This window comes from Denticeps clupeoides, chromosome 16, assembly GCF_900700375.1.
Source record: "Denticeps clupeoides chromosome 16, fDenClu1.1, whole genome shotgun sequence".
NCBI lineage: Eukaryota > Metazoa > Chordata > Actinopteri > Clupeiformes > Denticipitidae > Denticeps > Denticeps clupeoides.
Window position 1 is genome coordinate 4,152,049 of NC_041722.1, and position 26,012 is coordinate 4,178,060.

At 44.5% G+C, this 26,012-nt stretch overlaps 3 protein-coding genes across 15 annotated transcripts; 1 reads left to right on the forward strand and 2 right to left on the reverse strand.

Moving 5' to 3' along the window:
- Positions 1–1,492: 1,492 nt before the first annotated feature.
- Positions 1,493–8,363, reverse strand: rab27a (RAB27A, member RAS oncogene family). 4 transcript variants are annotated; one of them, XM_028955727.1, is made up of 6 exons: positions 8,151–8,363; positions 4,948–5,120; positions 3,417–3,502; positions 3,239–3,342; positions 3,039–3,156; positions 1,493–2,373 (listed from the first exon to the last, which is right to left on the reverse strand). In XM_028955727.1, the coding sequence occupies exons 2-6, from the start codon at positions 5,098–5,100 to the stop codon at positions 2,172–2,174; spliced, it is 663 nt and encodes a 220-aa protein (XP_028811560.1). In that variant the 5' UTR covers positions 5,101–5,120; positions 8,151–8,363; the 3' UTR covers positions 1,493–2,171. The 4 variants fall into 4 exon arrangements, with proteins under 4 accessions (XP_028811560.1, XP_028811559.1, XP_028811557.1 ...); XM_028955726.1 differs by having other exon boundaries at positions 3,033–3,156; positions 8,132–8,345; XM_028955724.1 differs by having other exon boundaries at positions 3,033–3,156; positions 8,151–8,333.
- A 1,669-nt stretch (positions 8,364–10,032) lies between these two features.
- On the forward strand, positions 10,033–16,810 carry pigb (phosphatidylinositol glycan anchor biosynthesis, class B). 2 transcript variants are annotated; one of them, XM_028955721.1, is made up of 12 exons: positions 10,033–10,249; positions 10,518–10,647; positions 11,264–11,381; positions 11,490–11,594; positions 11,667–11,797; positions 11,885–12,025; positions 13,049–13,100; positions 13,387–13,598; positions 13,688–13,752; positions 15,909–16,125; positions 16,214–16,394; positions 16,586–16,810. In XM_028955721.1, the coding sequence occupies exons 1-12, from the start codon at positions 10,129–10,131 to the stop codon at positions 16,700–16,702; spliced, it is 1,590 nt and encodes a 529-aa protein (XP_028811554.1). In that variant the 5' UTR covers positions 10,033–10,128; the 3' UTR covers positions 16,703–16,810. The 2 variants fall into 2 exon arrangements, with proteins under 2 accessions (XP_028811554.1, XP_028811555.1); XM_028955722.1 differs by having other exon boundaries at positions 10,045–10,186.
- Positions 16,811–17,143: 333 nt separating this feature from the next.
- ccpg1 (cell cycle progression 1) lies at positions 17,144–25,893 on the reverse strand. Of its 9 annotated transcripts, none has more exons than XM_028955715.1 (12): positions 25,769–25,893; positions 25,110–25,184; positions 24,647–24,749; positions 24,378–24,463; positions 24,088–24,283; positions 23,550–23,642; positions 22,779–23,066; positions 22,673–22,684; positions 21,159–21,262; positions 20,333–20,455; positions 18,777–20,119; positions 17,144–18,114 (listed from the first exon to the last, which is right to left on the reverse strand). In XM_028955715.1, exons 2-12 carry the CDS (start codon positions 25,167–25,169, stop codon positions 17,928–17,930), a joined length of 2,595 nt encoding a protein of 864 aa, XP_028811548.1. In that variant the 5' UTR covers positions 25,170–25,184; positions 25,769–25,893; the 3' UTR covers positions 17,144–17,927. The 9 variants fall into 9 exon arrangements, with proteins under 9 accessions (XP_028811548.1, XP_028811547.1, XP_028811545.1 ...); XM_028955714.1 differs by having other exon boundaries at positions 18,789–20,119; positions 25,110–25,282; positions 25,769–25,892; XM_028955712.1 differs by having other exon boundaries at positions 25,110–25,282; positions 25,769–25,892.
- Between the last annotated feature and the right edge of the window lie 119 nt (positions 25,894–26,012).

A 26,012-nucleotide genomic window follows, 5' to 3' on the forward strand; every position in this document is an offset into this window, starting at 1 on the left:
CTCGATGAGCTTCAAGAGGTCGTCACCTGAAATGGTTCTCCAACAGTCTTGAAGGAGTTCCCAGAGGTGTTTAGCACTTCACTCTGCCTTCACTCTGCGGTCCAGCTCACCCAAAACCATCTCAATTGGGTTCAGGTCCGGTGACTGTGGAGGTCAGGTCTCCACTTTTTGTTAAGTACATAACTCCACATGTGTTCATTCATAGTTTTGATGCCTTCAGTGAGAATCTACCAATATAAATGGTCATGAAAATAAAGAAAACACATTGAATGAGAACTTTTGGCCTGTGTGTGTGTGTGTGTGTGTGTGTGTGTGTGTGTGTGTGTGTGTGTGTGTGTGTGTGTGTGTGTGTGTGTGTATATATATATATATATATATATATATATATATATATATATATATATATGCGCGCCTGCTGTGTGCATTGTGAAATGTTATATTATGGCCAGGGCATATTTTATGGAATTTCAGCCAAATGCCAGCCAAGAGAGCTGCAGCTTGTCAACGCAACACTTCTAATTATCTCTGCGTGACATGTCCATGGGGGCCAAAAAAAAAAATTATCCTACACCACTGACAGCTCTGGGCTAAAAGCTTCTCAGAAAGCTTTAGTCCAGTCTGCCTTCCGAGGTTTGACATTTGGAGAAGCTCAAGCTGAATACCTGATTCTCTCTTTCAGTGGGGGGGCAGTGGTGGCCTAGCGGTTAAGGAAGCGGCCACGTAATCAGAAGGTTGCCGGTTCGAATCCCGATCCGCCAAGGTGCCACTGAGGTGCCACTGAGCAAAGCACCGTCCCCACACACTGCTCCCCGGGCGCCGGTCATGGCTGCCCACTGCTCACTCAGGGTGATGGGTTAAATGCAGAGGACAAATTTCACTGTGTGCACTGTGTGCTGTGCTGCTGTGTATCACATGTGACAATCACTTCACTTTATTTTTATTTTATTCACCGCAGTTCAGTGAAAATGGCGTCCTGTCTCCGACAGGGGGCGCCAGCCACCCGAACCGTTACTTGCAAATGAACGTGATTCTTCTCTGATTTCTCATTTCATTGTAGCTCCCTGCAATGCTTATTCCAAAAGTACAGAAACATGTGTTTCCATTTCCCTCGCCATATCTGGCAACCCTGTTTCCATTTCCACTCATGAACATACATGTAATAAAAATAGGATTATGGAATCAGTTATAATCATCCAGTGAATTTTGGTGCTGAAATGTGTTTTTTCCTTTCATCTGAGATTAAGTGTGACCGATAACCCCCTTTTTGCATCAGGAGAAGTAAAGTTTCCGAGGAAGTCCAGAACTTAAATGTTATCAGAATTTACACAGCCTCTTAAATGAATAGTGGGGTTTCCTCCTGGCTTTTAGCAAAACAAAAGTTCTTCTGAGATTAGATTTAATCAGTGCAATGAAACTAAGGCCTTATTAATTTCCCTTGTGGGTCTGTATTATTCTTGTGAAATTTTGAAAAAAAATGTGAAAAATGAAGCAATAAATAATAAAATATATTTATTTATTTTTCCTGGAATAAAGAAAGGAAATTTCGGTTCATATTTGGCATACAGAGTGCGTTTGGCAATTATTCAGTGTTAAGACAATGCAGCAGATTATTAGGCACAGTAGATCGGGACCTTTACCATCTATTACTCTCAATCTGTTCACACCTTTCCAGACTATAAATATACATCCATGACGTCCACCTCCCTCCCAGAAATGCTGAAGTGCGCTTTTTAATATATACAACCAATCAAATAAATCAGGGGACGTTCCTACGACAACTAAAAATATTAGAAAAAAATAATTACATTAAAAAGAGGAAGGAAAAAAAATTATCATATGCCCTTTGATTATAGCACAAGTCACTTTGTGGCACAGACCTTTTCCTGGTGATACAGAGAAGAGTGTTTAAGATTTGAAGAAGTAATTCAAGTGGCACTTTGTGAACAGTAGCCCTGTCCGTAAGGCACGCTGAGAAAATAAAAACCCTAATGCATCAATACACTACATCACGTGCATAATATAAATGGCACTTGCCAAAAACACAGACACTATCAATATACTCTACATGACACCTTTTCGTGGTTCCAAAAAGGTGACAAGACGTCTGACACCCCCATACCAGCCCTATCAGTGTTTTTAAAAGGGTAGGCACTTGAATTATCGCTCGGACACTAACAAGCACATTTGCCCTTGTCCTCATTTTTAGGCTCCATAAGGTCACTAGTGCTGTGGCCGTTTGAGCGCACGGTGCCGTCCGGAATCCAGGACTTGTCAACGCAACGCTCCATCCTCTTCATGATCAGGTCCAGCAGAACGTCCACAGCTTTGGCCACGTTCTCGGCATTTGCCGCGCTGGTTTCAAAGTAAGGAATCCTGTAAGGAATGGTAGAAGAAAGCTGTTGGTTGGGTGTCATCCCATTCCAAATATTCAAATTATGCAGAAATGTATACATCTCAACCAATCAGAGCCCACGGCTGAGACCTACAGAAACAGCAGAGACAAAATGTTCCACAGAACCTATCTACAAAACCATAAAAATCATTTAAAAAATGAACACATTCAGCTCATGTTCGCCGCCAAACACTCCTCTCACAGCCACTCCCGACTGGAGTAGTCGGTTCATTTTACAGAATTGGGAAAAGTTTGCCACATATGGCACATTACATGGATATAAAATGACCAGTTCTTCAAATAATTCATGACAACACCCGCTTTCGTCACAGAAGCTGCTTATTGGTAGTCTGGGTTGATCCAGGATCCCACTCGGCCTGCCGAGGGCTCTGGCCCTGCGCAGGGCTGATTCACGGCGCACGAAGGCGCAGCCCGTCCCATCGCCCTCGATAAGCCGGTGAGTGATGCTTAAGAAAAAGCAGCCAGAGGAACGAGTAAATATTTGATCGGTTTTTCTTAAAGGAAGGGCCCTGTTTGTACACCGAAGCGAATTGCTGGCAAGCTGCTGTACAAACACGGGCCAGACACTGCCCTGTTAGCAAATGCATGCGAGGAGTCACCGCCATCCCCGTATACCCACCCATACTTCTCTGCCAGCTCCCGGGCCTCCTGCTCGCTGACGGCCCTCTGGTCCTCCAGGTCGCACTTGTTGCCGCAAATCACCACATCTGGGTTCTCGCAGTAAGCGTGCATCTGTAACTGACCTGAGAACAGCCGCCATCAGACCACCCACCCCGACGCAGGCCCGCACGGGCTCCAGCTCTGTTAGCAAGGAACAAGACGTACTCATCCAGTTTCTGACGTTGAGGAAGCTCTGCTCATTGGTCAGGTCGAACAGGAGGAGGAAGCCCATGGCGTCCCTGAAGAAAGCTGTCGTCAAACTCCGGAACCTTTGAAAGTGGGAGGACACAGGCCTAAATCTCAGCTCGCGAACCGTGAACTTGTCTGGTCCGAGTTTCCTTACCTCTCCTGCCCGGCTGTGTCCCATAGCTGCAGGTGGATCCTCTGTCCCCTGCCTGCGGTCCCATCTGGGCCATTTGATTTGTACACCTTTGAAGGAGACAGAAACGGTTGAATTATTAAGAGATAATTACTGTTGTGGTCTTCCTTTTCTCAGGATATAAATGTATTTGCTTTAATAGCCCTACGCAAGAGGCATGTTTGGTTAAGTGACATGCACTGTTTATTCTTTAGGAGTTTCCTCTCACTCGTGTGTGTCATGCTCTGGAGGACTGGGAGCAGCTGAAGACAAGTCAGAGATCCTGGACACATGAAATCTCCGTAATTAATAATGACTATTGACTATTGATCATGCCAGTAGCAAATCATTACTGGTGGGACAGGCTGCTGTGATGGCGACGCACAGCATAACTGCTGCGATCATGTTTCTGTAATTAAAAAAATATATATACATCTAGATAGACAGATGATGCAATTCATAGATATGATCTTTTCTCCGAAACACCACATGCTTTTCACCTTTATTCCAGAGTGTACAGTCTTCCATTCATCCTCAAACTGATACATTTTAAACTGCAAATAGAATCTACACCTAAAGGCAAGTCATCAATCAATCGATTCACAAAATTGCAATGTCATGGAACGTCTGGAGAACAGAGAAATGAGAAGAGAAACTCCTTTTTTTCCTCATAACACCTGAACAGAAACATTCATGTCAAAAGTGTGCTTCATTCAACATTTCCAGAATATTGCTGTAGTGTCGCTACATGGAAGTGCAGGTATTGTTCTCTTCTTTAAGGTGTGGCCACAGCAGTGAACGGGAATAATGGACAGACACACCCTCTGCAATTTAATTATTTTTAGCAAATTAAATGTAATTAACACTTAACCTGCGGTTTGAAGTAATTGATAAAGTGCAGATTAAAAAAAGGATAAAAAATGTGTTTTAAAACATTACAACACTCAATCACATCCTAATTTAGGTCACAAATCAAACAATGTGATTCCTGAAGCTGATGATCGCTAATAAATATTTACAGCATTTACCAGACGCTCTTATCCAGATCGACTTACAGTCAGTTGTTGCAGGGACAGTCCCCCCTGGAGCAACTCAGGGTTAAGTGTCTTGCTCAGGGACACAATGGTAGGAAGTGGGATTTGAACCCGGGTCTTCTGGTTCATAGGCGAGTGTGTTACCCACTAGGCTACTACCACCTTAATGTCGTCTTCCAATACTAATTAACAACTCAGTCCTGTGCTCACTGACATGCATGGGGGTACCAGCACCCTGAAACAGGAAATCTCTTATTCAGCTGGGACATGAACACACACGAAGTCCCAAAAATACCAAAATACTGACACCGCACATGCTTTTTATTACCTGCATGCAATAATGCTCATCCTACTGCGGAGCAGTAGACAAGCACCTTTTCCCACGATACACTTTACTATTTGCACTTTGGGTCGAATGCGAAACTACTTCATTACTCTTCAATTTACTCTTCGAGTCGAACATTGAAGATCAACATACTCACCACCCGCTTTTCTCTGAAGTCTATGCCCACTGTGGTGATGAATTTGGAGTTAAACCTTCCATCGGTGTACTGGTAGAGAAAGCTGGTCTTCCCCACCCCCGAATCCCCCAGGGCTAGGAACTTGATGAGGTAATCGTAGTCCCCATCAGACATAGTGAGTGGTTATTTCTGACCTGCGGACAAATGCAGACAAACACGGGCACTTTACACGTTAAAGAATCTATCCACCAAAATAAAAAAATTTAAAAACGGCTGATCTTTCTGGCGAAGGACTTGTGGAGATTCACCACGGTTAGGCGCCTGCAACAGCCCGCCACAGATAAGGCCGTTTCACAGCCAAAAATGCATTTTTTTCTGCTTATCTTTGCTGACGCAGTAACAGGAAACAGGATTTTTTTCCCCTTCCTCCCCTCTTTCTGCCACAGGTGTCCCGCGCCGACCCCGCCTCACGGCCAACACCGTGATCAGATTAGAGCCAATCGGGGGGAGGGAAAGGTCTGGCTGTAAAATCAAGGCTTCGCTCCGAACAACGGGTAATTAGTTCACAGGCTAAATGCCATTAGGATTTAACGATTGTGCATCTCACACGTCTTTTGTTGGACGAGCACATGACGCCAGGCTTTCCTTGTGATGACATCCGAACGACACGGTGCATGATTCCGGCGATGGCATGACATCCATCATATGACCACGAACAAGTCCTGCATTCTTTCCCCCTCAGCCACGTTAAGACCCCCGTCCATAAGCAGCTTAAGACTTTCAAGAGAGGTTGTTTCTCAATATTACAGCAGAACTGTGCTGGACCGTGTGAACAGTGAAGGCAGAAAACAACCCCACCCCCCCCTCCACACACACACACACACACACACACACATGGGCGCATGACGTCTCGCCGGCCGTCTGGTAATGCAGGTCCTGTGCTGATGGCCCGTTGGATAAAACCCCGCCTGCAGGTGCCGGATCAGAACCAAGGGAACAGACGCAGATGCGTCTATACCCTATATTAACGATCAAACTATATGAAGTTTGATCGTTGAATAAAAGAAAATTACATTATATATATATATATATATATATATATATATATATGTATGCAGTATTTTATTTTCTGTATATATACACAAGTACATACTTCCTCATTTCTTCAGAACTAAATTCTACAAACACACCCCAAGATCTTCACCGTCATGGCTGAGGTCTGAGCATGTCTCAACACGGCGGCGAAGTTTAAAAGGAAGCTACAGCAACGATGAAACGGCTGATACTCCGTCAATATTAGCCAATAATGTGGTGGAAGTTTCACGCATTGCAACGTGCCCGAGTGGGCGTGGAACCTTGTCATGTTACAAAAAAATAGACACAAAAGTATTGCCGGCATAGACAGTCTATAAGTCACTGGTCAGAAAACGTAAAAAATAACAACAACTTTCTGCTCTTACCCCTCCACGGTGGGCCAAGAAAGCGAAGGAATGTGACGGGCAACCCCTCCTTCAAAGCTCACACCATTATGAGCTCCACACCACCGAACTCTCCCAGAAAGGAGGCGTGGAAGGAGGGCGGGGCACCAGGCCCACACTCGCCCGGCTTTTTCTTCCTTTATTTATCCCTGCTTTTCCATTTTAAAGCCTTAAGTGGCAGGCCTTACACTCAGATGTTCCGTCTGAATCGTGGTCTAATGAAAAAAAAATGATATTTAAGTAATACGTCAGACGGGGTTTATAGTTATAAACAGGCGAGGTGCATAATTCCCCAGAGTTTCATGTTTCTCCGTTTTACCAGGACTTCAGCGGGCCGCTTAATTGCACTGTAACAGGAGCGGGATAAAGCGGAACAAAGTCTGGTGGCGGGCAGCCCCGGCGGAGCGGAATTCGGTATCCACCCCGGGCAGGAATCCAGCTGGGATGGGGGGGGAGTCCGGAGACGGCAAGTAAAGTGGAGACGGGCCGTAGCGGCCGCCACTTACATATCACTTCCTGATTTACGCCGCTCCGCTGCAAACACCGATGATCAAAGAAGCATTTCGCAATAAATCATCGAGTTACTGCAAAAGCAAAGGGAATAAAAGGAGAGCCGCTGGCATGCGGAGCAAGTGCATCTCTCTGGAGCGCCGGATTTGCCTCGCTCGTTTGAATACGGCATCAACAGCCAAACCGGCAGCTACTGGGGTCAGTCTGCACGGCGCTAGGCACCGCTTATCTCGGCCGTTCTTCATCCCCATCCCCATCCTCAGTGCTTTATCCTGACTGGTCAGGTGACATCAGACATGCCACCAACGCAACGGATCTCGGGTCTCACGCCGCGGAGGGAAGGCCGACTCGACTGCCGGAGTTGCACCGTGGCACGCGGGCAAGGGAAGAATGGCTCGGGCTGGGATCCGTTGCCAAGATAACCCGTGTTTGCATAGTGTGCAAGCTATTTACATACCGCCTGTGTACATTGTGCACAACTCTCGATGCAATAAAGCGAGGGTCGCACATTAGGGGTCGGAGGTCATCCTCTCCCCAATATGGAGCCCCTGCCTGCATGCCGGTGGGGAGGAGGCTCCCATCTAGCGCAAATCTCGTTTGAAAACTGGAAAAAGATGCTCCATGTTTTGCATCGACTTGTGCAAATGCTGGTCGGCAGGCACAGCCAGTGATCATGAGCCACAGAACCATATGTTCGGAAACCATTTCAATTTTTACAATAATTCTCATTATTATAATAAAACGGTATAGATGGACATGGGCCAAAACATAAAACTACTGCAAAAAATACTGCAAAAGACTATTAGATATTAAAACTGGTGATGGTGTGAGGGGCTTTTTTTGGGGAGGGGGGCTTATTTCTAGCTCTAGCCGATCGATCATTTTATTTTATATAATTTATGGGGGGAGGGGGAGCTGCATCACTACTTCGGCAACAAATAAGGAGGAGAAGGATCATAGCGACCATAGTTTCTGGCGAAAACTACAACTTATGAGAAGTATCGCCGATAAACACCCACCGAGAAACCACGTGGGCGCGACCACCGCGACCAGGCTGGACCCCGCTCGCAGGAAATGTCGTCATCTGTCGCCTTTTCCAGGCAATTAAACACGCCACACCGGCCCACCCGCGTATTAAAGCGAGCGCGATGTCGCCACGGCGCGGAAAGTGACATTCTGGGGCAAAAAATATGTCGGGATGAACGTGTCGCACTTGCCTCCAGCGGCGCGACTCACCGGCAGATGCGCGTCTGGCGTGGCGGAGGCGACGTGGCCGCCCCGAGGTCCGAGTGAGAGGTGCGTAGCGGCCGCTGGCGTCGACCTCCGCGGCTCTGATCATTCCGTGCGCCGCGCTCGGTGCTGGAGGCAACTTCACATCACTTCCCGTTTTACTGCCCCTCCCTCACATACCGATCCAGGAGGGTTTTTCTTTTTTTTTTATAGAATTCACTCCACGGCGCAGTGCAAATAAGCATATAACTTGTTTTATTACTTTCAAATAAAGAGAACCTCAAAAAGTCTCACTTGACTCCGTGTTTCTGCTAATAGCTGCTTCATTGACGTGTGGATTTTAAAACGTGGCTGCACATTTCATCTTGCGCCTATACCGACGCCGGTGCTGTGGCGCCCCCTGGCGGCGTGACGCTGTACCGAGCTCCGTATGGCAGGCCGTCGCTGTCAGAGATAAATCCGAGCGTTCGGTCAAGTCTGGAGTGAGTGGAGTTAACACGAGCTTCTGTTGCATGGTGGACTGGGTATCTTTACCCCCTCTAAATAACCGACAGCACACAGGGGAATTAAAATCTGTCTTATTTTTTATTTTATTATTCTTCCTTCATCATCATCATCAAGGCACGTGGTTTATCATTATCATAGCTAGGTATGAAGGTCCACGCTAGAGATTGTAAACCAGGCTCCAGAAGGCCTCATTTCTGTTGGTCACCCCCTGATGGGGCAGCAGCGTTTGCATCTTCAGGCCGCACCACAGACTCGGGGTTCGGACGAGGGGGTTCGAACATGGGCCGGTACACATAAATCCCCCCAGCAACTCCGAGCAGCGTCGCAAACGCAATCTGGTGAAAGGGGATCCTTCGTCGAAGCATTGCTCCTCGGGTGCGTTCACACCATCACTTGCTGCTGCGGGGTCCAAGGCTGCTGTTGAAGGACAGAAGAAAACAAGGCGGCTTTAAATCCATCAAATTAAGAAAAAAAACTATTCCGTTCGTGTCCTGTTCAACTCCTGCCTCTGGGAATCCTATGTACGCTTTACTTAGAACGCAAACCATTCAGTGCACTTGCTCATTTATAACTCTTATGTGAATAATATGGAAAAATCGGTTTTGGGGGGCGGGGCGTTGTAAACTAAAAATAAAGATTTTATTTTTTTTTTTATTTTTTAGACTTTGCCAGTATCATTTTAGATTCTGTTCCTACCCTCTCCTTTATCGTGCTGTACTTTTACATTTACGGCATTTATCAGACGCCCTTATCCAGAGCGACTTCCAATCAGTAGTGACAGGGACAGTCCCCCCCTGGGGACACTCGGGGTGAAGTGTTTCGCTCAGGGACACAAATGGTAGAAAGTGGGGACTGAACTCGGGACTTCTTTATTTGACAGTGTCTTACTTGTGTTCAACGGCAAAGTTCAGAGATCACGGCTCTAGCTGCTAGAACCTTTCCTTCCAAACCTACTAATCCTTCCAGAACGCATCAGTTAGCCAGCATGCTAACTGATGTTTAGTTTCCGTTTTTAAGATACGCACCGCGCGATTCCACGCTGGAGAAAAGATGCGCGCCCAACTTCTTCAGCCTTCACAGACAAGCTGACACGAAGACGACGCGGGAAGAAAAGAAAATCTCACGGTTGTACGAAGCTACGTGTCCAACTGGTTCGGCACAGCAAGGTCACTACGCGACTACGGCAGGCATGCGAGGTCCAAAGGCGCGGCGGAAAAAAGCGATTTGCATACGTTGAAATAAATGCGGCTTCTTACGGGTGCCTTTATCTTTCTGCGTGCTATTGTGGATCGGTCAATATAATGTACTAAACTAAATAAACGAATTAGCCTATTCTTCATTCGAAAGGCGGCACAATGCAGGTTCGCGTCGATTGGTGACGTCACGGAACACGGAAGTGTTGCGGGTGACTGCATTGACTGTCATGCCTGCAGCGTCTGCCTGTCAGGCTGATGTATAAAAACCACTTGCTCGCAGAATGGAAGCGATTCGTCGACGGATCGGTCTGCGTAGCAAGTCGACGCTTATTGAACCAGTTAGGTTGAGAAAGAGAAAGTCGAAACTGTACAATAACGATGATCCTGCTCAACATCGTAATGGTAATGTTGAGCTTATTTTTGCGAGCAACACAATGCTTTGTCTGCATATCGGTCGGTTCCGATTCTGTCAGCTTTTTGTATGGATTCTGATGCAATGTGTCACGTGCAAACATCGCACAGGTTTCGAAGAGGGAGTTGGTGTTCGGCATGTGAATGATTTTTCCTTTATATGTAGCAGCCATCAGAAGCGCCTTTATGATGTCGCGGTGTGGAATGTGTCTGCGCTGCTCTTCCCATGTTAATCGTGTCCGTTCTGCTCATCGTGCAGGCGCCTTTGGGCTCAGCGTCACAGCGTTTACTGTCGCTCTTCGCCTCATCAACTGCTTCCTGGTGCAGACCAGCTTTGTGCCTGACGAGTACTGGCAGTCCCTGGAAGTTTCCCACCGCATGGTCTTCAGATATCCTCTGCACGTCAAAGCACTGTATTTAAACTGATGTTACCTGGCACAATAGAGGTTACAGGAATGAACAGTTTCTAATTGATTAGGTAGGTTAATATTGTTCCAGTTTTACAGAAAACCCCAAAAGAAAAGAAAGGAGAAACCGGGGGGCAGAAGCGGGGGGAGAACCCCCACTGGAGAGAAACTCTTTTACACTCGACATTTGACTCCCAAAAAACTCACCACAGACAAATCAAATTGTCCTTTGATTTCTCTGCCTTGACCAAACAGGAAGACAGTGGACACCCACTCGAGACATGGCCTTCCCGTCATAGCACCTCAGGCCATTTGCTGGTCTTTTGGCACCCTGGTAGTACTTCTTGTGAGTAGAAGGCCACAGCTTGATAAAGATACAAGCAGGGGTCATCATTAATGATAAGCCATCTTTAACGGCCTCAGCGTCAGGTTCCATAAATTACAGGCTCTTCCTACAAAAAGGAAAAACACAAACAAGACAGAGAACACAGACCACACATCACATGAACACGGGATGTAACAGTATCATATAATAGTAATACATAATTTAGTTTGTATGGATCTGTTTAAATCACAGTGTAACTCCTTAATGTATTACCTATGGTTATGTGACCTGGGAATGGACGGAGGGAATCAGGGGCTACTCCTACCCTCTCGTCTTTGCAGTAGTATACAAATTACTACATATGCTAAGTTATGACACGGTTCTGCTTTTGGTAAGTGGCAAGCGCATCTCTGTATTATTCAAATTTCTAGGCATACAATAAGAATACATTTGATACACTGCAGCCATGTTATGTTCTTTTTCTGTTTTCTCCCGACAGGTGTGGTTACCTCGTGTTCTACAGGCGCTCCTTGCTGCATTGGCCGACATTAAATTGTTTCTGCTAATCCAGACTCTCGAACGGCCAGATGTTGCCAGATGGACAGTGAGCATTATTTATTTATTTATTTATTTTTAAAAATCCAAAGTGAATTCATTGTTATTTGTTGACTGGAAGTATTTCAGTCAACTTTGCTCCTGGTTCACATGGTACTGCTGCACACGGACCCTCACCAACACCACAGAGACCATGTTGACCACGCTGGCGCTGTGCTACTACCCGCTGCCAGGATCGAAAACACAAAGCCGGTTGGATTTATTGTTTATGAGCGATTCTTGTTGCCACTTTAATGAGGAAGTGTGAGCCTAATGCAAAATTTCTTTGTGTCTCTTTAGTTCAAAATATTTGGCCCTGGTTGCACTGGCCATCGTTGTCCGTCCTACTGCCCTGATAGTGTGGCTTCCTTTGTTGGCAGTCCACATCTGGCAGGAGGATAAGAAGTTGAAGCTCATTATTTACCATGGCCTTCCTGTAGGGTAAATATAGTAAATAGAAATTTAATAGGAGTTATGTACTTAACAAAAAAAGGTGAAATAACTGAAAACATGTTTTAAATTCTAGTTTCTTCAAAATATCCGCCCTTTGCTCTGATTACTGCTTTGCACACTCTTGGCATTCTCTCGATGAGCTTCAGGAGGTTGTCATCTGAAATGGTTTTCCAACAGTCTTGAAGGAGTTCCCAGAGGTGTTTAGCACTTGTTGGCCCCTTTGCCTTCACTCTGCGGTCCAGCTCACCCCAAACCATCTCGACTGGGTTCAGGTCCGGTGACTGTGGAGTCCAGGTCTCCACTTTTTGTTTAGTACATAACTCCACATGTGTTCATTCATAGTTTTGATGCCTTCAGTGAGAATCTACCAACGTAAATGGTCATGAAAATATAGAAAACACATTGAATGAGAAGGTGTGTCCAAACTTTTGGCCTGTACTGTACGTTTGTTTGTTTGATAGATGCTTGATGCATTCTATTTAAAGAAATATTAAAGGTCCCCTATTATGTTTTTTTTTTTTTTTTGCTTTTATGTTGGTCTGTTGTCCCCTAATATTGTATCTGAAATCTCTCTCTGAAATTCAGCCGTGGTGCAGAATTACAGCCACTTTGATCCAGTCCCACAATGAGATTTCCCCGGGACGTGCCGTTTCAGTGTCTGTAACTTTAAATGCTAACGAGGAGGAGAGAGGCGGAACGAGGAGGAGAGCAGCCTTTAGAAGTTGAGGGGGCATTCGCGGAAACATCGACACTTCCTGTTTGCCGCAAACCTTTTTAACTTTTTAGGGGAGGGGTGGAAACTCTCTGGGTAGAGAAAGCATGAGAAAGGGGAGGTAACCTTTCCCCTTATGATGTCTGAGCTGAATGCAGAATGACCAAAGCACTCTTTACACCTATCACCATCTCTAGTCACTGCAGGACCATAGACAGGATAAGGGATTAATGTTAAATAATCTCACAAAGTGAAATTTTCATAATAGAGGACCTTTAATGTAATACTTTCATTCACAGGGCAATCACCCTAGGAATAACCACAGCAATTGACAGTTTGATACATGGAAAGGTAAGCTTATTTGTCTAAAATTATTGGCCATGTTAATAGGGACACCTGGCCAGCAGGTTGAACTTGTTTGAATTTAAGCATCTTCGAGTTATCAATAATTCTGTTTCTTACCGTGGTATTTTGGATGGCTATACCTAATAAATATCTGGTCCTTATTAATAATAGCTCTTTAGTCAGAAATGTTCTATTGAGGCATGGAATGAATATAGATTGCCTGAATTTCAGTAAATGGTCATAAATCATCACAGACAGGATGTTTGACTGCTCTGTTGTTGCACCTTCCCAGTGGATCCTTGTCCATTTCAACTTCTTCAAGTTTAATGTCTTCCACAATGTGGCTGAATTCTATGGATCCCATCCATGGCACTGGTACTTCACTCAAGGATTTGTGGTAGTTCTGGGTCCTCATCTCCCATTCTTTCTCCATGGTTGCACTTTGGCTTCCAAAAGAGACAGAATATTGATATTAACTATTTTCTGGACAATAGTTATTTACAGGTAAGAACACTCCTATATCCTATATAATATACCTATTACTGGAAATATATGCTTAAATGCTGCATTTTTAGTGGATGTTTTTCTGACAGTTTGTTAGGTCACAAGGAGTTCAGATTCATCTACCCGGTGCTCCCCATGTGTATGTTATTCTGTGGTGAGTATTTAGATATACATGTTTCTTAAAGTATATTTATCAGCATTCATAAGTCAACTGGGGTAGTGATGGCCTAGCGTGTACATTTACATTTACATTTACGGCATTTGGCAGACGCCCTTATCCAGAGCGACTTACAACGTGCTTTCAAGTTACCATCGATGAAGAGATCAATTCCGGTTCACTAGGACCCCAACTATGAATACATCTATTTAATTCACTCTGTTGTAGATTCTGTACACAAAGTTTGACAAGAAAATTACAATTTAATCTAAATATTCTTTAAAGAGGAAGGTCTTGAGCTGCCGTTTGAAGGTGCTCAGTGACTGAGCTGTTCTGACCTCGAGGGGAAGTTCATTCCACCACCGAGGGGCCAAGACGGAGAAGAGTCTGGATGAATGTTTTCCTTTTACCTTCAGAGATGGAGGGACCAGGCGAGCAGTACTGGAGGCTCGGAGTAGACGAGGTGCAGTGCGAGGTGTAATGAGGGCTGTGAGGTAGGATGGTGCTGCTCCATGTTTGGCTTTGTAGGCCAGCATCAGTATTTTGAACCTGATGCGTGCAGCTACTGGGAGCCAGTGAAGGGAACGTAGCAGAGGGGTGGTATGGGAGAATTTGGGAAGGTTGAAGATCAGTCGTGCTGCTGCATTTTGTATGAGTTGTAGAGGTCGGATGGTACATAGAGGTAGACCAGCTAGAAGGGAGTTGCAGTAGTCCAGTCGTGAGATTACTAAGGACTGAACCAGTAGTTGGGTGGCCTGGGTTGACAGGTAAGGGCGGATTCGTCTGATATTGTAGAGAAGGAATCTACATGAGCGGGAAAGATTGCTGATGTGAGTTGAGAAGGAGAGTTGGTTGTCTATTGTTACGCCAAGGTTGCGGGCTGTTGCAGAAGGAGAGAGCTGCGAGTTGTCTAGGTAAATAGCAAGATCCTGATGTGGTGAAGAATCTGCTGGAATGAATATTAGTTCAGTTTTGGTGGGATTGAGTTGGAGGTGATGGGCTGCCATCCAAGACGAGATGTCTGTTAGACATGCAGAGATTTTGGAAGCAGCATGTAGATCAGAGGGAGGAAAGGAGAAGAGGAGTTGTGTGTCGTCAGCATAGCAGTGGTAGGATAATCCATGTGAGGAAATGACCTCACCAAGTGATCTCGTGTAGAGGGAGAAAAGGAGAGGACCTAGCACCGAGCCTTGAGGGACACCAGTGGAGAGTCTACGTGAGGTAGAGGTGGATCCTTTCCAAGTCACTTGGTAAGATCGCTCATCAAGGTAGGAAGCAAACCACTGCCATGCTGAGCCCCGAATTCCAAGCCTCTTCAGGATTGACAAGAGAGTCTTGTGGTTAACGGTGTCAAATGCAGCAGATAGGTCAAGGAGAATAAGAACTGATGACAGTTTTGCCAATCTGGCTGCATGTAGCTGCTCGGTAACCGCCAAAAGGGCAGTCTCGGTGGAATGAGCTGTTCTGAAGCCAGACTGGTTAGGATCCAGGAGGTTGTTCTGTGATAAATGGAGTGATAGCTGGTTGTAGACACAGCGCTCAAGGATTTTGGATAGAAACGAGAGGAGGGAAACTGGTCTGTAATTGTTAATGTCTGTAGGATCAGCAGTGGGTTTCTTTAGGATTGGAAGAACCCTGGCTGTTTTGAAGGCGGATGGTACGTGGCCAGATGAGATTGAGCCGTTTATGATATAAGAAATGAAAGGGATGAGGTCAGGGGAGATAGTTTGAAACATTGCAGAAGGTATTGGATCTAGTGGACAGGTGGTTGGGTTGCCTGTGGAAATAATCTGAATGATTTCATCAGATGTGATTTTAGAAAATTGATTTAGAGTAGTTGTCGAATTTTCAGAGGGAAGAGTAGGATTAGTGGTGGAGAATGTCTCACAGATTTTTTCAATCTTCCCTGTGAAGAAGTTGGCAAAATCATCAGCTGTTAATGAAGTTGGGGCAGGGGAAGTCGGGGGGTTGAGTGTAAGGAAGCGGACCCATAATCGGAAGGTTGCCAGTTTGAATCCTGAAGCAGCAGAGTAAAGTACAGTCCCCACACACTGCTCCCCGGCTTTTCATGGCTGCCCAATGGGCTGCCCAATGCTCACTAATGGTGAGGATGCTTCACAATGACAATCACTTCACTTAAAATTTGATTGCAGGCAAATCATTGGCAAGCCTGAAAGTATGGAGGAAGCCAGCAGCATACACCTTATTGACTGCAAACCTGATCACAGCTCTGTACACTGGACTGGTTCACCAGCGGGGCACCCTGGATGTCATGGGTCACCTCCAACCCCTGTGTGACCATGTGACCCCTAATTCATCTCAAACACAGGTTCTCTTTCTGATGCCCTGCCACTCAACGCCCTTCTTTAGGTATTCAAATAATGACCCAGCTCTTCATTAAAAAAAAAAAAAAAAAAACTATTTCCCATAATCTTTTTTTTTTGTTGTTGTTTTCCAGCCATATTCACTGTCCTCTCAAAATGCGCTTCTTGGAGTGCCCTCCAGATCTAACAGGTGATATGAACTATGTGGACGAAGCAGATGCCTTCTACACAGACCCGGGTAGATGGCTAGCAAGGACGTATCCCTACAAGGAATCTCTACCCTCCCATATAGTCTTTTTTGATGTTCTGGAACAGGTATGTAAGAGTAATGGTTTTGGTTTTTTGCTGAAAATAATTCTTAATTTCTCTGAGGCACACCCTTTTTTTTAAAGGTGCAAAGCTGAAATACCACACATGACATTGTTGTCCATACACTGAGCATTATTAATAATAACAGCATGATGGGAAGATTTTTTTTATTCATCATATACTTTCTTTCCCGACAGGACATCTCCGCCTTCCTCAACGCAAATGATTTTGTGAAAACTACTGACATTTTTCATACTCACATTCCTGACGGCAGAGTGGGAAGAAGTATACTCATTTATGAGCAGAAGGGCTGACCTTGTATCATAGTCTCCCAGGGAAACAATTAAAGTGGTCATGACCCAAAATGTGCATTTTATATTTGTAATTTTTCCAAATGTGAATTAAAATATTTTTTTAATAAATAATGTATTTCAATGGAAACTTTATTAATTCATAACAAATGATAATCAACCACTGTTCTTCCAAATGCCAACTGTGTTTTCGATACGACTGCCTTAAACATACATTTTAAAGTTGTTACTGTAGCCCATCTGCTGCTGTTCCATTACTCCATTCATCATTGGTGGGTTTCTGAATAGATCCAAACTGACAACAGCTGGTCTATAATGTACCTCTAAACACACACGCACACACACACAGGGGTAAGTGTTTTATAATAAAGTGGACCAACAGCAGTCCCAAACACGGTTAATGGCACAACATTTACAAGCAGGAGAGAAGAAAACCACCAGCCACAACTTTGACATAACTTTTATTTCAATAGCGTATGTGCAAACCACACAAGTGCCAGCCTCATGAGAACATCCTGCAGCTGGAATGTTGTGTAAAGGTTCAGGAGAGCAGAAGCTTACGTCGCAGCATGGAAGGAGCTAATTACACATCTGATGCACAGCAGTCCTGCACTCTCAAGGCCTTCATGTCAGGGTGGAAATGGAGCTGTGCGTTGATGCCAGTTAATGCCAAGACTTCCTGTACATGCATACGTACAGCAGACTGAATTTCAGAGGAATCACGTTAGATTTCAGTACGTACTTTTTTTTTTTTTCTTCAATCAAATTGAGCGTGGATGCTTTGTCCTTCCACACCTCCCCAAAGAACACTGTAACATGTTTTAGAGACATAGGGCAATGCCTTTCAGAAACGAGATCAATGCAGATCACCATTCAAAGAATCCAAAAATGCGATTTAGCCAATTAGAACAAACAATTTTTAACCCTCAAGGCACCAACTGGCACCAACTTATATATCTCATATTTCACAATTCTTTTAACAATGCAATAATTTATGAATAGAATGAACATTGATTTGCACAGGATTAGATGAAGTGACACTTCAGCATACACCGAGCAACCACAGCAAAAAAAAAAAACAAAAAAAAACAGCAGCAAAGATACTATTGTGCAAAGTTACTATTAAGGGAAGTTTTAAAATCAGACATCCAAAAATAAACATCAGCCAGACCATTTAAGCCAGTGGCAATTCTATACTTATAAATTACTTTTTTTTTTTTTCCACTCTTTAATATTTGGGATCAAACGGCATGGGACCCAGCTCTATTTTGACTTCTGCCATGTGTCTGTCTGGGCGTCCTGGTCTGTTCCACTTCCGCTCTTTGTGTGGCCGCGGGCGCACTCTCTCCTGCTTTCTCTGCTGCCTGGCCTGCCTGCTTTCTTTAGTCTTAGAATTGGGGTCTTCAAAGGGCTGACTGAAAAATGTACAAACAAGACAGGAAGGGAGGGGAGGGGAGATTTACCCATGAGCTTCATTCCTGCTTCACTGCACTCATTCAACATGCAGAAACCTACTGAGATTCAGACCTAGTGACAAAGAGAAGACAGAGAACAGCTACTGAGATGCTCAGTGTACAGTTTCATGCATCTGGCAGGACTGGGCAACATATCTTCAAAAAAAACATCTACGATACTCACAATGACAGTATTTCAGATATTTAGAAAAGTGGATGTCACTTAAAGCAAGCACCGTTGAAACTTTCCTTTCTACATTTTTATAATATCCATGTTGTTATGGCATTTAGTGTGTTTAAATGCCAGAAATGTGTCCTGCTTTTAACCATGGCAGTGGGCAGCCATGACAGGCGCCCGGGGAGCAGTGTGTAGGGACGGTACTTTGCTCAATTGCACCTCAGTGGCACCTCGGCAGACTGGGATTCAAACCGGCAACCTTCTGACTATGGGGCCGTTTCCATAACAGCTATATACATATACATTTTCTGGTGGGAATCGTAAGTTTGGACAACATGAATCAATTTATTACATTTACTAAAATGTAAAACAAGATACAAATGGACCTGATATTTTGGGGATATGCTGCCCAGCTCTGCTCTACCAGTTAAAGCAGTGCTCTTACCTTGGCCCATACCGTTTTGAATACGTGTCTCCAAAAAAGTGCTTATAAATGTAGTCGTCCAGGTCTTCAAACACATCATCACTATGGCCGTGGTACTCGTCCATGTCTTCGAGATAGTCCTCCACCCCGCTGACAAAGTCTGTGAACAGCATCTGGTCGTGAATGAACACTCCATTGTGGAAGAAGTTGTTGATGAAGCCCTCCAGCTCGTTCCAGTGGTGGAAGTGGTCCACCTCCTGCTGCAGGTAGCTGTGGAGCAGCTGGTTGAACTCATCTGCACGTATGGGGTCCATGGCTTTGTTGAAGAGGCTCATGGACTCCTGGTAAGCGCAGTCAAACACTCCAGTGCATCCTTTGAGGGAACCTTTCTGGCCCGCTGTTCCTGCACCCTTTTTGCCCCCTGGTTTTCTGGTGTTACGATCGGCATAAGATGAGGAATCCATGGTGGACTTCCGTGGGTGTCGATGGAGGGGCTTTTGGGGTTTATGGTGCCATGGTGCATCATCTCCATGCCCTGTAAATTTATCTTGCACACGATCCTGGTTCCTGTGTTTTGTCTCCATCTTCTCGTGATACTTCCTTTCATGGGGCCTGCGGTTCCTGTCAAAAATGCCTGAGGCGCTGTCCTTGAAGTGGCGGAAAGTGGATTTGACAGAGTCAGAGAACTTCCTTAGGTTTTCCTTCACGGCCTCTTTGGCCTTCTTAATCTGCTCTTTGTGGTGGTGAACAAACTCTTTGGTGGAATTCTTCACAGCGTCAAACGTTTCTTTGACTTTTCCGAACATGCCGTCCTTTGGCTTCTTCACTTTGGACTGCCTTTCGCCCTTGGCCTTCTCACCTTCTTCTTTGCTCTCCACATAAAGCCTCTCCCACAGGTCAGAGCGCTGCTGCTCAAAGCTCAGCTTCTTCTCCAGCTCCGCCAGTCGATACTGAAGCTCCTCGGTCTCTGGGTCAGCACCACGGCTCATCAGCTCTTCCTTCAGCTTGTCAGTGACCTGCCGTTCGCGATCCAGCTCCCCGCGCAGGGCCTGAGCCTCCGCCACCAGCGCCTCCCTCTGGCCGAGGATGCTGCGTACACGCTGCCTTTCCTCCTCCAGGTGGTCCTTCAGGCGCTGGTTCTCAGACAGGATGGAGTCGGCACCAGTGCCTCGCTCCTCCAGCTGCCGGATCTGAGCACGCAGGCTCCACAGCTCGTCCCTCAGTGCGGACAGGGACGCCTCCTCATGATCCAGTAAGTTCTTCAGCTGCTGGTTCTCCTTAGCCAAGCGTTCCTGGTCAGACTCCATCATGCCTCTCTCCGCCACTGTTTGCTTCAGCTGCTCAGACAGAACTTCCTTCTGGGCCTTATTTGAAATGTAGAATTCAAACAGGTCAGTGTCAAAATAATAATACAGTCTAGAATAAATACTATTTATTCCCGGATTAATAAACAGCTATGGTGAAATTTGTTGCAGGGTGTACAATGCAGTAAGCATTTTCTGTCCATGTTGTTCCAATTCTGACAGAACATCAGGTCCACTGAGGCAGAATCAGCAGCAAAATGGATTTTTGGTTACCTGTAACTCAGCCTGTCTGAGTCTGAGCTGCTGGTTTTCTTTAGTTAACTTATCCACAGGCCCAGTGAGGGAGAACATCATGTAATGCTTTTCTAGGTCTTCTCTCAGACTCTCAGACACTTCCTGAATGTGCGGAGACAGCATTTGCAACTATGAGCACAAGACACACTCGTGCTCCCAATCATGTACTTACCGTTAAAAAAACGCCCATGCAGGTTAATGTTATGTACATGCAAAGAAGGGGAGTAATTTAGAAAGAGAGGAAAATAGCAAACCATTTTTTACATTTATAAAAAACTTCAAAAGGCGTGATGAGGCACATTATAAATAGACTCCCACATGGACAGCATGTGTCAGCTGGGGTGTGTGTATGACCCAATTTCTGAAGCAAGCGCTTCAGACAACAACAGAGAATGATTAATTTATTAAGGAATTAAAAAAAAATATGCAGGGTTATAAACCAGCCTATGTTGGTGCTATTATGTTTTTTTTTTTTTTAATACGATGCTGTGCTGTGTTTTATTAACACTACACAATGTATATCTTGGCACAGGAAGCAGGTTAACCATCAAGTACATGTCTGCATTATTAAAATTGAATGCAGCAAGAAATTGCTGCTGAGTAGTGAATAGCTCCTGCTAGTCTGTGGAATTTTCCTGCTCAACTGTACTTGGCAGTGCACCCTGTAGCCAAAACAATAGGAGATATAAGCTTAGAGAGATGGAGCTGAAACAAACTTCACCAAAGAGATCATCACGAGAAGAAGGAAGACAGGGAAAGGGCAGAAGACCAAAACATAACGCATGAATGTCGTTATTTGTATAACCTCAACATCCGGTTCACACGTCTGAATTGATGGGTCATCAATGTCAATGTCAAGGAAGCTTCTTTGCGCCATGGCACGCTGTCTTTCTCGGATCTGCACCGTACCTGTGAACACCACACACAGCCAGGGACCATGAATCACATATGTAACAGTTTTGCATGATCTGAAACAAGGACAAGCACTGCAATTCTATTGTGATGTCAAAAAAGTGACCAAAATGTCCATGTCAGGGAGGACACTGTTCAGGTGTCACACTGAAGGGCTCCTGTTAGTGACACATGCAGGACAAGAAGAGACTAAACCAATCAGCACAAAACAAGAACCATGTGCTGAAGTGAAATCCATGTCAGTTATATTGATGTGGCAGTTTGGTGTCCTCCCTGACATGGACTTAATGAAACATAACTCTCGGGAAGAAAATAGCATGTCAATGTAGTAAATACATGCATTTCATAAATGGATATATATGCAGAGCAATTTTAAGGTGACATGAATCAAACATACTGAAATGACACTGAGTAATCCACATATGCAACATGAACAGGCACATTTACAGCAAAATGTAAATGAGAAATTTGGATTTTTCCACTGCAGAATACATTTCAGCCCAGTAACTGTCTCCTGTCTCAGAAAAACATCCAAATTGGAAATGACGTTTGTCATGCCTTTAGATGATATTACATATACACATGCAATATCATTTTGATTAAATATACGTACAGTCGTGGCCAAAAGTTTTGAGAATGACACAAATACTGGTTTTGGAAGCAGTTTGCTGCTCCCGTTTTTATTATGGCAATTTGCATATACCGGGGTAAAGTCATTTTCTCCGATGAAGCCCCTTTCCGATTGTTTGGGGTGTCTGGAGAAGAATAAGTGAGCGCTACCATCAGTCCTGTCTCGTGCCAACAGTAAAGCATCCTGAGACCATTCATGTGTGCACAGCCATGAATAGAGAATGGCACAAAAACATCCTCCGACAGCAACTTCTCCAAACCATCCGAGAACAGTTTTGTGAAGAACAATGCCTTTTCTAGCATGATGGAGCACCGTTCCATAAGACCAAAGTGATAACTAAGTGGCTCTGGGAACAAAACATTGGAATTTTGAGTCCATGACCAGGAAACTCCCCGGTTTATAATCCAATTGTGGTCAATCCTCAAGAGGTGGATGGACAAACAAAAACCCAGAAATTCTGACAAACTCCAAGCACTGATTATGAAGGAATGGGTTGTCATCAGTTAGGATTTGGCCCAGTTGTTGATTAACAGCATTCCAGGACCAATTGCAGGTCTTGAAAAAACACTTTTTTTGCAAACACTGCAAATATTGACTCTTTGCATAAACCCTTTAAAACTATAAAAAAAAAATAAAAGCCTTTGAAACGTATATGCTTGTAATTATACTTTTTGGCCACAACATAAGTGATTAATGACTAACACAGGAAATAAAGCAATACAAGTCACATGACTTATCCATCTACGTCAGATGAAGAGCTTCCAACTAGCCCATACCTTCATATTTACCTAGAAGAGCAAACCAGGAACAAAAATATGTAATGCTAACACAAAGCCACTCCCTGTTTTGAATATTTCAATTGGAATCATTGGTAAAACTCACCATAAAAGTGGCCGAAACCCATACTGATGGCGATGACCAGGGCCAGGAGGATGCACTTATTGAGGGTACCATTAACCTGGCCCTGGTGTGTCTGTGATGCACGAGGCTCCGGGGCTTCCTGCACCTCTTCTGCCTCCATCTCCACAGGCTGCCGCTCCTCCTCAGGTTCTGAGCCCACTGTGCTCCTCCTCAACCTGCGCCTCCTTACGGCTGGGCTGGCATCAGTTTTCAGCTCTTCATCGCTGCTGCTCGACTCCCTCGGTGCGGGCTGCTCCCGGGGGAAGGCGGCTGGAACATCCCATGGTTATGGTGAGTATTCCACAACACAATAACCTAACTAATGACAGAATCATTATATTTATATTATATATTATATTTTCATAATTAAAAGGTTACATTTTTCAAAATAACACTCAAGCTAAAATTTCCACAAACAAAACTCATGGCTTCTCAAATTACAAATGCCTACAGAGACCTGCAGGTTATGCAATCTCACAATCTGACTTGCGAAATGTTATTAAGAAATCACACTCCTTAAACAAATTGACACACGCGTCAAATCTGGTATTTGAATAATCTCTAAGTATCTATGTGAATGAGAGATTTTATTTAAAAAGTGTCCCACAAGTAAACACACAGCAGTACAAAAACCATGCCATGCTCATACAAACACACACACACACACACACAAAACCAGTAAAACTAGTTTACACCTGCACCCTTTATAGGCAGGCATGCGACCAGACCACAGTTCGACCCAGCAAAGACCACCTGAGAAAGAACGGCTGCCAGACAGCTGCTCTTTCAGATGACTGCCAAAGTCTCGCAGACTCTGAGAAAATGACCACTGGCTCATCATCAAACCTGTTTTCACACGTGGACAAATAAAAAGGAAGGATGCGGTGTTCTTTTTCCGTTCTGAGGTTAAAACTGAAGAGCATAGCTTGAAACATTATCTTATAATCACATTAAATGAACCTAACATTTCTGAGAATGGATAAAGGCAGATATGCCCATTAACAGATTGCTGTGTTTGTAGGACACAGCACAATAAGAAACTTTTTGTGATTACCACATCTTTAATTTAAGACCTATTGCATGGTCTAGTGCATCAAGCAGATGTGACATTTGGAAACATGCTTGCCATTAGTGGCTGTAGTTAGAAAGAAAGATCTTTATTTCATTTTTGCTTCATGAGAAGATTGAAATAATTGCAATGTTCATGTTTTTACAATAAAATCTATTTAGGGCATCTACCTCACCTTATCACACACTGTTGGTATTTGCTAGGAAAGAGCATGGCGCTTACTGTTTTCTGCAGCACTGAAGGTGTAATGGCTGCTGCAGGAGGTGCCCATGTAAAGGTCCTCACTGCCATTGGCATCTTCATCTTCCTCACCAACTACACGCTCCTCCCTGGAGGAGTCTCCAAGAGTGACTATGTCGGAGTGATCACTGGAGGAGCAGAGGGTCACATGCTCCTCTGGGACAACCTCCGCCCCCGCCTGAAAATAAAAAACTTAGACCTCTCATTTTCTTCTTTCATTGTATTCATTCGACAACCTTAAATGTGACGTCAGCGGGCTACATGGATCCCACCTCAGGGACAGACTGTGCCTTCTCAAAGCTTTCTGCTTTTAAAGTGGTATCCAGGGATGATTCATCCAGCTCCTCCTTCTGCTCATCTAAAACATACAGAGAGAAATGCCGAGGCGATTGACCCTCAAATGACTTCGCAAAGGCAGTTTAGATACACATTTTTTGTTCAGTATTCCACTATACGACTACCGGATCAGAGGCTCCCGTGTAAAACTAAAATTTACTGCCCATCAACTTTGAGTGCAACGTGAGAAGTTGGTGCCTCATACCACAGGCAGAGTGTGACTCGTCCAGCTGTACAGGGCCACTCTCTGAGACTTCGGGCTCACTTTCAGGAACATTCTCTGGACCAATGGTCTCTATGTCTGAGCCCTTAAAATACGGGGACGGACATTAAAACAAAGTATAGCAAAAGACCAGCTTGCTTTAATAAAATGAGCCTAAACTGAGACACGCATATGAGTGAGAGAAAACAAGCATGAGTGAAAAGCATATAAATGAATTGTGATGGTTCAGTTCTGACCTCAGTACTAGTGGGCTTAACACATTCATATCTAATCAGCACAATGTGCCATTTACCTTGGACTGAAGTAACTTTGTTTATGAGTGCGTATTAAATTTACTTATATCGAGGGTATGAAATCCGGCAGCTAGGTGAGAATAGATCTAATATTACAATGTGAAGATCAACCTTGGTTCCAAAAGACTGTTGCACGGGCGGCATTGACTTACCTCATTACTAATGATGGTCCAGCCACAGGAGGATTCAGTGTCGCTCGAGCTCTCTGACATTGCACCGTTTACCAGCTGCAATAATGCCATGGCGAAAGTCAGCAAAAGTGATTTTTTTTTTTAAATAACAAGGCAAAAGAAAGGTGCCTTGTTATTCATGCGCAAATGTTCATCTGATTAAAAAAAAGCAAAACCTCAGGGTCATATTTAAACAGAATGTTTGTTTAACTAAAATGTCACTCTGACCACAAAACTAGTGGAGTCAATCACTTTTGCCACGGAGATGACATTCTGTTGCATTATAATGCACTGAGCGCGCATTTAAGAGCAGCTTTCCGTATGTGCGCTTTAGCAGGAGAAGTGTAGAGCTGGATCTGTCGTGGGATGAATAGGGAGGAGAGGAAATGGAAGCAGACTGTTGCGGTGCGCTGGCCTGTACAGAGCTTCAGACACCAAGCTAACCAGCGGCTAAAAACGAATACACACAGGCCTAAACGTATTCAAGATAACTGCAATGTCACGTAGCTAAGCAGTCGCCAGCCTTTTAAACATATGCTACGCAGCTAACGTGCTTGGAAATTCATTCAGCACGAGGTACAAATTGCGCACCAAACTGTAGTCTACCTTAGTCGACCTGCAAATCAAAAATACATACATACCTGCTAAATATTATCTTTATCCAGTGTAGATAAGTGTATGGAAAATCTCAACGCAACTGCGCCCTCACTTGCTAACCTCACCACCAACAACAACAAAAACATCCACCCACCGACGTGGGAGAAACGAGGGCTGCGGAAATCCGGAAATGTAGTCTTTCTCAGTACTGGCTGAACCAATAAAGGTGTTACGCTTTGTGCGTAGACTACATTTCCCACAATCCAACATATTTGCGCAGATAAGTTC